Source organism: Oncorhynchus clarkii, chromosome 14 (assembly GCF_045791955.1).
Source record: "Oncorhynchus clarkii lewisi isolate Uvic-CL-2024 chromosome 14, UVic_Ocla_1.0, whole genome shotgun sequence".
NCBI classification, from domain to species: domain Eukaryota; kingdom Metazoa; phylum Chordata; class Actinopteri; order Salmoniformes; family Salmonidae; genus Oncorhynchus; species Oncorhynchus clarkii.
Window position 1 is genome coordinate 8,423,270 of NC_092160.1, and position 12,118 is coordinate 8,435,387.

Sequence of the window (12,118 nt, forward strand, 5' to 3'; positions counted from 1 at the left end):
GCTCATAAAGGCACATTAGGCATTTTAAGCCTTTATACTAGAAATGGACTGATATTTGTCTCAGGTTTGTAAGTATGATAATCAATTTAGCTAACTATGCATAGTGGTTGATAATACTAAATAAAGTCTGCATTATAATGTCAAAGGATGCCAAGCAATGTATGCTTTGAGTCAAATCATGCATTGCTTAGCAATCTCATCTATGATTTTCTCAGTGATCAATCTTTTGCATGCCATATTTGAAAAACAAAGCAACCCTAACGCTTTATCAGTAAAAAGGTGGAGAAGGCCGTCTTTGCTCAATTTACTCGGATTGGCTGCAAGTCTTTTGTTCTAGCAGCCTGGGAAGCAGTTGTGGAGTTGGGAACACTGTGTTCTCATTTGGGCAGATGCTTTCCCACTGAGGTCCTTCAGTGCCCAGCCAGGCCCCCCCCCCAGCCTTCATAGAGGCTGGGCTGTGCCAGGCCCTTCTTGTACCATCTCAGTCCTCAGCTCTGTGTGTGTGTGTGTGTGTGTGTGTGTGTGTGTGTGTGTGTGTGTGTGTGTGTATTCATGGTAAATTAGCTGCAGGAGACACAAGCCTATAGATATTGAGATTCTGAATGGTCAGTTAACAAGACAAGTAAATCAAATAATGGGTTTTAAAGGTTTCCTTTGGGGGGCAAGAAACATTAGTTTGTCTACAAGGGGAATCTGGTCTCTGGCTTGTGTGTATATACCAATAGGACAGGGGGAAATCCACCCAGATCTCCCTGTTATCTGAGCGGTCAGTATTCATTGTTAGCGCAGCATCATCCCCTTCAGGTGAGTAGGAGCTTGGCCTCTCTCCTGCAGAACGTATAGGCATGGAATGTTGGCGCTTACGTAACAGGCGAGTGGGCGTCGAGCCCAGCTGGCTCTGCTAACGGCCAGTGTCTGACACAGAGTGTCTCTCGCAACGCACTGAAGGCCCACCCAGCCCTGTACACACCACTGCTCTATTAGCTTGATCTAATTAGGTCAATAAAAGATCCTTGTTTTCACTGGTATTGTGTACCTACGTTGATCCTATGTCAATTCTGTACTGTATGTGAGGTAAATATACCAGGCTACAGTAGATATGCATGGAATGTATTCCGTTGTTGAAACTCCGTTTTTCCCAGGGTTATCTTTGCCCACCACATATATCTATAGCACAAATGTCTTTGTTTTCTACTAGGAATCAGCTTACGGTAATTGTCAGATGATAAGCATCAGTTTCGCTGGCCTTTCAACCCCCATGTAGAGGAGGCCTGTTCTCAATGGCAGAGCTTGGAGGATACAGAGACAGATTAAAAGGCTGAGTTCTCCACAGGTCAGTGCTTGCATCCATCCTTGGTGGGGAAATTTCAATTAATCTAATCTGCAAGACAAGGACAAGACAATGGCAACGGCTATGTGTGTGCATGGTGCAAGTCAGCGATTCCACCATGAGCTCTTCCACAAGACAAGACCTGAACTCTCACTGCAGACTCACTTTTCCCCTTGTAAGATAACCCAAATCAAGGGAGCTCTCTCCTCCACATACAATACCTTATATTCTATAAAACACAATCAAGTCATTTTAAGGATTCAAACCAGCATTAATAGTCTAGCCGTTAGGGAATATGCTGCTATAAGATGCACATGAGATTTTAAAATAACTTTCTCCATTGACACGTGAACAAAATCAAGATATAAAGTTCAAAAGTGCGTCTGTGATCCATGACCTGCGAGTGGTGTCTAGACTATAAAGAGCCCGCTGTATACGTGCTGATGAATTGTCTGGATGCAACAGTCTGGCCAAGGCTGGTCAATTACAGTGTGAAATCTGATGTGGAAATATGTGTGACAGACCGCTACTCTCCCTCCTAAGTCTCCTGATATATTTATCCCTCAGGAGCTTAGAGTATGTGTCCGTTTAAAGTCAAAGATAGCAGCAGATTAACCAACTACAGTGGCATCGGAGGTCAGAGTATTAATAATACCTGCAATGATGAGCAACCGTGTCATCTTTGCATTGCTCAGCATGTCTGTCTGTGAACTGCTCGTGCATTGCTTTGCAAGACTCTGTGGAGTAGTCGATCGCTAAGAGGCTTTTTATGATTCAATATGTGGCGTATACCTGTACGGAAGATCAAAACAACCCCTTCATACAAATCCTTAGATGAAACGGCAAAAAGAGGAAGTATATTTCTAATTTGAATAATTAGTCAAGTAATACATCAAAATAAGATGGCAATAAGCAGTTTCATTACAAATCATGAGTCAAGGAATATGTTCGACTACACATGTTCTCATTTGCTAGATTTGGACTTTCACATTCATTTTCTCAATTACAATGACTGGTGAAGTAAAAAGTAATGGCTGAAAACCAGAGAACTATACTGTAAGTGTCCGCTGTAGCATATTTAAGATTCTGGGCATCATGGAGTGGTCCTCAGCAGAGTGATATGGTAAGTCGTTTTGAATAGGAAACGGGTGAAAATTGAGTATTCTAGGCTGAGTTCTAGAGACAAGCCAAGCGAACAGGACCTCCCTTTGTGGGTTTCAAAGAAGACTGTTGCATAACCCAAGGCTTGGTGAAAAAAACTACAGACAACCTCCATGAACCTTGAGAAGGCAGGCAAAAGGGAAGGGGTAGAGGAGGTCCACAAGAAGGGAGCCTAAGGAACATTTGGGAGAACAGGTTTACCTCTTCTGTGGAAGAACATGCAAATATTTCTGAAATAATTGTCAACAGGGTGCAGCTGGAGGGAAAGACTCCTAACATGATTAGAATAGTTTTTGCAAAGAACTGGAAAGTGAGTTTATATGTTTTAATGTAATGTCTTATTTTGACAAGGGTGTGATATTTAAGCAATAAGGCCCGAGGAGGTGTGGTATATGGCCAATATACCACGGCTAAGGATTGTTCATACACACGACGCAACGCGGAGTGCTTGAACACAGCCCTTAGCCATGGTATATTGGCAATATACCACAAACCCCAGAGGGGACTTATTGCTATTATAAACCGGTTTCCAATGTAATTAGAGCAGTAAAAATACATGTTTTGTCATACCCGTGGTATACGGTCTCATATACCGTGGCTGTCAGCCAACCAGCATTCAGGGCTCGAACCACCCAGTTCATAATATCAGTTTAATTCGGAGTAAAAATGAGGCCATCTCGCTGATGTAACAGTCCGTTGTTCCCCTCCCCCTAAAGCTTGACTGATATATCACATCATCTTCTGTATTAAAGCTATCCATTCTGCCCTTTTTTGTCAATAAGGTCTGCATATAGGAACAATGAAAAACCACTGCGTGCCTTCTGCGCTCTCTCTTCCTTCTCTTTTCAATGTTAGTCAGTCAGCAGGTCTTGTAGAGACTTGCCCTCGTTTAAAACCAATCAGAATTCACTGCCCTAAAACAACAGATGGCCAATGAACGCAGCAGGATCCCAGGGGCTCGGTGAATGGGTGGATCTCAAATCTGGATCCATGTATGATGTCATGACGCTCAATTTACAGGGCTATCAGCAGCTGAGCCTTCCGCCCTTGTCAAAGCATTCAAATGTATGCAATCTTTGGCATCCAATTGCCAGATTTTTGATAATCACTTACACAGTATGGATATTATAGATAAATCAAGTATGAATGTACAGAAAACACATTTTTCAAAGCAGTTGAGCATATAAAACAATGATATATCTTCACATCATTGCATGTACGTACCCCTAGACCACGGGTATTCAGCTCTTACCCTACGAGGTCCGGAGCCTGCTGGTTTTCAGTTCAACCTGATAATTCATTGCTCCCACCTGGTGTCCCAGGTCTAAACCACTCCCTGGTTAGAGGAGGAGAATGAAAAAATGCAGTGGAACTGGCTTCGAGGTCCAGAGTTGAGTTTGAAGGGTCTATCTATCCTATACTTTTTGATCTCCCATTCTGCTACAATAATGACAGAGTTAAACACTGTCATTCTATAACAGGGCTCTCCAACCATGTTCCTGGAGAGCTACTGTCATGTAGGTTTTAGGGGGCTATGTTAACTAAGGGTTCACTCTTGGAACATTAATATCTGTAAAGAACTTGCTACCTAGAAGGAATTGATTGACTCTAGCTCTGTCAGACTGTACAGAAGAAGTGTTGCAGAAGTGCTGAACTATAGTAACTTTGGGGGTTGCAAAGTGCACAAAATGTATAATGAGGGGCTTGTTCTTTTGGTATGTCAGTGTCATGTTTTAGCCATGCTGGCTGCTGAATCTGTGTGTTGACATACAGTACCAGTCAAAAGGTTGGACACACCTACTCATTCAATAGTTTTTCTTCATTTTTACTATTTTCTACATTGTAGAATAATAGTGAAGACATCACAACTATGAAATGACACATATGGAATCATGCAGTAACCAAAGTGTTAAACAATCAAAATATACGTTATATTTTAGATTCTTCAAAGTAGCCACCCTTTGCCTTGATGACAGCTTTGCACACGCTTGGCATTCTCTCAACCAGCTTCATGAGGTGGTCACCTGGAATGCATTTCAGTTGACAGGCGTGCCTTGGCATTTCTTTCCTTCTTAATGCGTTTGAGCCAATCAGTTGTGTTGTGACAAGGAAGGGGTGTTATACATAAGATATTTGGTAAAAGACCAAGTCCATATCATGTCAAGAACAGCTCAAATAAGCAGTAACTTTTACAATGTAGAAAATAGTAAAAAATAAGAAAAACCTTGGAATGAGTAGGTGTGTCCAAACTTTTGACTGGTACTGTACATGTACTCCGAGGTTTTAAAAAGCTTTTCACTCATGTCTTGTCATTTTTTCTCAGTGACCAACACTTTATATGACTTCATGAGAAATCTCATGAGATATGCTATCATGGCTTAGTTGCATATCAATATTTCCTGTATTACATCCCTGGAAATCTAACCAGGATGACATCCAGGCTGTCAGATGCACCTATCATCTGGAAAAGCACCCTTGGAGACAGTGAGAGGAACACATATGACAAGGAGATATTAACAGGCAGCTTTAGATAAACCCCACTGGCACCCTGGTACTTGCAAGTTTCCAAGCATACAATGCAAACATGACATGTCCATACATCCTTTCTTCAAGACAGATCAGGTGAAGGCACACATTTCATTTATAGAAACACTGTCTCAATGGTCTATCCCAGGAGTATTCAACTCTTACCCAATGAGTTCCGGAGCCTGCTGGCTTTCTCTTCTACCTGCTAATTAACTGCACCCACCTGGTGTCACAGGTCTAAATCAGTTTAACTCTGTCATTAGTGTAACAGAATGGGAGATGGAAAAAAAGGGGGAAAAAAGTATAGGATAGATAGACCCTTCAAACTCAACTCTGGACTTCTAATCTAGTTCCACTGCATTTTTTAATTGTGCCCCTCTAATCAAGGACTGTCTGGGACAGCCCCAGGATAGATCATTCTATAACAGGCTCTCCAACCCTGTTCCTGGAGAGCTACTGTCCTGTAGGTTTTAGCTCCAACCCTAATCTAACATGCCTAATTCTAATAATTAGCTGGTTGATAAGCTGAATCAGGTTAGTTACAACTGGGGTTGGAGTGAAAACCTACAGGAGCGTAGCTTTCCGGGAACAGGGTTGGAGAGCTCTGTTCTATATAGATGTCTCACACATTGGCAACTTTGACACAGGTGGCATATTTGTGCAACGCACAGCTTGATCACAACTACTCCATCATTTGTAAGTGCAACTCATTCCCCATGTTTCTCTATCAACACGATGCCATCTGGTGGAAAATCTATTTTGATAATAGAAATGTATATGGGCATCACAATTTAGATACTGGATACTCGAGAGTTTTTCAAAGAGTGTTCTAAAATATCCTATAATGACACATTTATTATATCATCATCAGCATTGGCAGCGGCGGGTGGCAGGTAGCCTAGTGGTTAGAACGTTGGGCCAGTAACTATAAAAGGTAGCTGGATTTAATCCCCGAGCTGACAAGGTAAAAATCTGTCATTCTGAACAAGGCAGTTAACCCACTGTTCCCCAGTTGGCCGTCATTGTAAATAAGAATTTGTTCTTAACTGACTTGCCTAGTTAAATAAAGGTTAAAAAAATACAAGTATTTTCAATTGCAAAAACCAAACCCAGTTAAATTAAAACTAGTGGTGATACAGCAAGACGGCCGTGACTTGACGCAGGTAGGCTTCTACACTTTGCACCCCTCCAGCTTTACTGATTTATGGCACTAGACTGGGTCACTAGTTCTCTTTTGTGGAGATCATCAAATCCTTATCACAGCACCATGCTGGGGTTTGAGTCATGCTGTGTACCTTTGAATTTCATACGAAGATGGATATTTGCTTGACAGTGCATGTTCTGAATGATATTTCAGAGAAGTTCATTTATAATTTACAGTGGGCCTATTTAGGCTATACCTTTTTTGATGTTATTGGCAATCATGGTCATTAGGTTGATGATAAGATTGGGTAGGTTACATACACCTCTTCAAGAGGTCGATTTATCACCAGTCAGAGGATTACAACCAAGTTCCAGCGAACATTCGTGTGCCTCGCACCACACCTATCTATCGGTCTTCCTTTAGACTTACACAATACGGTCTAAAATGTAAAAGGTTGTGGTAAGCGTTATCTTAAAATGAGCTGAGAGTAACTGACTGTAAATATAATACACCCAGATAGCACATAACGTTCTGAGAACCATATGTTTGGTGAGAGCGTGGTTGTCCTACGGTTATTTCACATACAACCTTCCCACAACTTCCTGGGAACGGTGCAGGATAGTTGCTTGGCTTTGGAACATTCTCAGCACATTTTTTTGGTATTTATTACTTTAACAGAACATTTCCTTAGAGTTCAAACATGGTTACATTTCATTTCAATTTTGGTAATGTTCTAGGAACGTTCTCCAACTGGTTTGACATTGGGACATTGAAAAAGTTCAGAGATCGTTAAGAAACAACATTTTTCTGTGGGAATTTCAGTACAGCATAATGTTTCCTACAGGTTTCCTTATGGTTCTATTTAAAGTAATGTTCTCAAATTGTTCCAAGAACATTAAGAAACAATGTTTTTCGGTGTTGAATTTCAGTACTTCAGCATAACATTTCCTCATGGTTCTATTTCAAGTCATGCTCATACATTTTTCAGAGAATGATAAGAAGACTACCCATAAGAAAACGTTAGTAATGTTCAGAGAATGTTCTAAGAATGTTATTTAAAAACATATACATTCCGTTCTCAGTATCAACAAAACTCCCTCTATCCTGTTAAGTGTGTTCAGGTGTTGGCCGCACCCAGTAATTGGCCACACCTGATTTTAATGAGCGCTTGTTTCCTTTGAAATGGGGTCTGTTTAAATAGAATAAAATGAACACCTTTGTATGCGGGGAAAAAAACTTAGAATGCTAGCTCCATCCTAGTGGCGCAGTGCAAACTAATTCAATGGCTAGTGAACAAAAGATTATAGGGTTGAATCTCACTGATGCTGTGTTACAATAAAAAATATGTTTTTCCATGATTAATGCCCATCTGTGATTGGAGTTCAAAAAAAGTTAACCCAAAATAAGATAGAATTGTTATTAAAAAGACTTGAAACATTCAGTGTAAGTTAAGGAAGTTATTCAAAAACCTCCAAATAACGTATCATTTCTTTTCTCAGAGCGTTAATAAAACCTCCCAGGAAAACATTCAGGGAACCATAGTAAAACATTCTCAGAACCTCGATGCAACCTAAAAAAATTAACGTTCTCAGAACAGGTATAATTTTCACTTCCATTGTCAGAACGTTTAAAAACATTCAGGGAACCATAGTAAAACATTCTCAGAACATTTAAAAACATTCAGTTTTACCGGTCAGGAAGCGTATGGCTTCGTTCCCAGAACCAATGGGAAACCAAAAAAGTACATTCCCACAACTTCCAAGGAAGTAAATGTGCTAGATGGGTATGCTTTCAGAAGAGTGAAATGAATACCCACAAACAATACTTCACAATCATGCTTTATTCTGGTTGATTTCATAAAAAAGAATCAAATAAAAGATGAACCTGTTTTAACAGCACTCACACAAAGCAGTACATTATTGTCCTCTTCTCCAGACTAGATGTATTCCACTTTCTCCATCATAGGTAATGAAACTATACTCTCTCTTTACATTTCTGTCACTTCACCTTAATTAAATATAATTTATTGGTTTTTAACTTCAAACAAAAACTTCATTGATTGTCAACACAAATTCTAGCTTAGCACCAGTACAATAAAACTGTACTTTTGCTTGTTAAAATACTGTTTGCAATAAGGGAAAAAACGAAAATCTCGGGAAGGATAAAGGAATCCTTAATTGTACATTTCAAATGAAGCACCAACCATACAAAGATTTTTTTTCAAATATATTAATGACCATTAAATTAAGCACAAACAGTGTAAATAAAACACACGCGCCACAAAGCACGTTGGAGTCCGTCTGTAGCGCAATGAGGAGGACGGAGGAGTGATGAGCAAGGAGCAGTAAAAGGATACCTATCCAATCCCTCCCATGAGTCACTCTTATGCAGCAAAGTGAAGGTTAACCAGAGGGCCCTGGACTCCACAGATACCATGTGGCACTTCCTCTCAGTTACTGAAAGTTGTCCACATGATTCTAGATCACTATGGTTCTATGGTTCTGTTAGCTGGGAAGATGTGTATGTCCGTGGTCTGTTCTCTGTGGGTCTCCCAACGGAGGGGCCATCTGGCCCCAGGGCCTTCCTGCCACTGTTAGCTGGCCTGGCCTGGCTGTAAGCCTCTTAGCTGCACGCAAGAGTTCACCAAGATAAAAGCCTTGGATTATCTCCCACCCCAAAATATTCGCTTTCCCTCAGGAACAAACTGAACAAAACCACACACCAAAAAAATCCTAAAACATAATCCATCCCTTGCCACACGAATACATCACAACCAAATGTGTTCACCCTGGTGGCAAGATATACATATATTAACATAAACATATAGAATCATAAAAAAGGGGGTTTCTGATTTTTTTTTCTTGGATTCTGAAATATACCTACAGATTTGAACCTGAAAGCTGCCCTCCAGCACTGAGCACCCATCCACGAGGTGGCGCTGCCATGGCCCCCATTTCACCTCAATGTGGAGGTCCCAGGTCATTGGTGAGGTGTGTTCTTCCCAGTGGCGTAGCCAGAGTTTGGCCACAAACACCGTTACGACGGCGCCTCCAGACATGGTTTACTTTGATCTGCTGCTCGCGGGGAGGTTAGGTTGAGACACTGGGGACGTGTAGAGGAACAGTTTGGATGTGTGAGGGGCTGAGAGCGAGAGGAGGGTGGGCTACCGGCTGCAGGGAGTGGCTGTATCCGTCCTGTCCCCTTCCTCCTCGTCCTCCTGTAGGATGTGAATGGAGGAACCCAGCAGTCCCTGTAGCTCCAGTACACAGCGTACCAGCTCCACCAGCCCCGCCCCCTCCTCCCTGTCCTCCTCCTCCTCCTCTCCCTGAGGCTGTGCAGAGGATGTGCTCACCTGGCTGACTGACACCTGCCTCCACAGCTCTGTCCGCGCCAGGCTCACCACCTCCAAGTGCGGGTACCGCGCCCGGAATATCCGGGACGACATCTTCAGCCGCTTCAGAACATCCGTCAACAGGAACCAATTGCAAAAGCTGTCAGGGACAAACATAAGCTTTGTATTACAACTAGCTGAGCCTATCCAACAATCTGAAGAGTGGTTGCAAGGATTTCAAAAGGTGCTTCTGGGTTTAAAACGACAAGCAGAAACAAAAGCACTAGAATATGGGTGGAAAATCTGGGACTATGTATTTGAATGATTGTGTTGACAGGTGATTTTCTGCTTTGGTGTTGACTCACCCCTGGGTTAACGACACTTGGACATGGAAGCAGGCTAAGAGGGGCTCTGAAGAAAATTCAAAGAGGAGACAGTCCCCATCGGAGTCTCTCTCCTTACTACCCTCTCTCTCCTCCTCCCGCTGCGAGAGCAGGAAGTCCCAGCATGCCTCCTGGCCAGTCTCTGAAAAAAAAACATTTTGTGACGTGAGCTCAGGATGGCCGGGAGAACTCGCTTCACCTTCGTTCTAAGTACTAAGAGCCTCTTGTTTGACCATGGGCTTAAGGCTCCCCTAGTGGACTGTTCTGTTCCTAACAACCACACTATGCATTCTAATCATGACATATACACTATGCATTCTAATCAAGTCATAACACAGATAACAGTGGATGCAGAGGTCAATGGTGAGGAAAAGAAACCAATCAAGCGAAGGTTTCTTACCAAACACAGAGCTGCTGTAGAATTCCCATGGCAGGCTGGGGTCCTGGTCACTTCTCCCCTCCAGGTCTGTGAAGTATTCTGAAACAAAGAACATTCAGGGTCAGATTAAAAAAAGGCCACCAAACACTACCCTGTGACTTTCTGAACCGGACAGACTCCTGAGTGAGCTCCAGAGCGGCGCAGCGATCTAAGGCACTGCATCTCAGTGGTAGGGGCGTCGCTACAGACCCTGGTTCGATTCCAGGCTGTATCACAACCGGCCGTGATTGTGAGTCCCATAGGTCGGCACACAATTGGCCCAGCGTTGTCCAGGTTTGGCCAGTGTAGGCCGTCATTCTAAATAAGAATTTGTTCTTAACCGTCTTTCCTAGTTAAATAAAGGTAAAATAAAAATCTAATGGTCTGCTTTCTGGTGTAAATCTGGAAACGTCAAACAGCATCAGGCACTGATATGAATGACAATAAGATCAACAAAATGAGTAATCCTCCAATGCTAGTGATCTGTGAAAATGTTGTGTGATGTCTGTCACAGGGGTCAAAGGTTAAGGAGATGACAGGTTAGAGTACCTTTGAGGAAGGTCTTCATGCTGGGGCTCTGGGCCAGTTTGACCACTGTCTGCCCAGAGTAGGTGGCCAGGGTGGGGTCTGCCCCGTGGTTCAGCAGCATCCACACCACAGGTAGATTATCACTGGCTACTGCGTCATGGATGGGCCTGACAAAATACAATCGCACAAATGTGTTATTTTTCACTTCTTCAACTAACATACAGTTCAACGGATCTCATATAAGCCAAGCTTGAATGTTATATTTTATGCAACAGATATAGTGATTTATTGCAGGCATAACCCTTCAGCTCAGGAGTGTATGGCAAACAATATCCTCATTAAGTCTGTTCAGTAGTGCTTAGAAGCTCACCGTGTTCCGTCCTGGGCGCTGCAGTTGACGTCGGCGCCGTACTTCAGCAGCACCTGGACGATATGGCTCCAGCCTCGAGAGCAGGCCTCGTGGAGAGCTGTGTAACCTGCGTTGTCACGCCGATTGACCTCCCGCACATCCTTCTCCAGACAATAGTGCACCACATCCTACAGAAAATAGAACACTTGAACTTGTCTTTTCCTACTAGCCATGACTTTGCTGATAACTACTTTATTGAGGTAACCTTTAGCTACTTAGGTATTTTAAGATGAATGCATTAACTATAAGTCGCTCTGGCTAAGAGGGTCTGCTAAAATGACTCAAATGTACATGTAATGTCAATTCATGTTTGATAAACTGAATTCTGTTTGGGGTTAGGGTCTGGTATGAGGTGTAGGGCCCACCACACCTGAGTAATGGCAGGGGGAAAGTGCAGTAGAGCAGTACCTGGTAGCCCAATCGGGCGGCTCTTTGTAGCAGAGTTTCCCCGGCGTTCTTGTTGACAATGAGCCGGCGAACCTCTGGAGGAACAGGTCTGCTAGGAGGAGACTCTGGTGCCCCTCCTCTTCCTTTCTTACTGGCTGGAGGGGAGGCCGGGCCCTTAGGGGTGGCCGGGAGGCCTGCTGGTTTCTTAGCGTTGGGGCTGTCATCATCAGTTGCCACAGAGGTAGGGCGCTTGCCCAAGCTGGAACGCTTGGTCTTGAGCTGCATTAAAAAAAAACAACAGGGTAATGAGAAAGTCGTGTGTGACAGAGTGTGACAGCAAGGACAAACGGCCTCACATTCTGCGCTGGAGGAAATCAGCTGCCAGAGCACAAAATACGTAGTACAGATATGTGCCACAAGGGGGCACCATGAGCCAAGCTTTTAGGCTCATCACGGCCCACTGTATCTCACAACAAGGATTTGTTTGACAGGAAACAGAAA

The 12,118-nt window shown here is 43.0% G+C and overlaps 1 protein-coding gene across 2 annotated transcripts in view; it reads right to left on the reverse strand.

Moving 5' to 3' along the window:
* Positions 1–7,982: 7,982 nt before the first annotated feature.
* The window catches only part of LOC139366218 (BCL6 corepressor-like 1), a 48,603-nt gene continuing 44,467 nt past the window's right edge, over positions 7,983–12,118 (reverse strand). For both annotated transcript variants that reach the window (XM_071103448.1, XM_071103449.1), the window contains 6 exons: positions 11,639–11,896; positions 11,192–11,358; positions 10,843–10,988; positions 10,276–10,353; positions 9,858–10,017; positions 7,983–9,652 (listed from right to left, as the gene is read on the reverse strand). In XM_071103448.1, the coding sequence (XP_070959549.1) occupies positions 9,325–9,652; positions 9,858–10,017; positions 10,276–10,353; positions 10,843–10,988; positions 11,192–11,358; positions 11,639–11,896 (1,137 nt within the window). In that variant the 3' untranslated portion in view covers positions 7,983–9,324. The remainder of the gene's footprint in view (positions 9,653–9,857; positions 10,018–10,275; positions 10,354–10,842; positions 10,989–11,191; positions 11,359–11,638; positions 11,897–12,118) is intronic.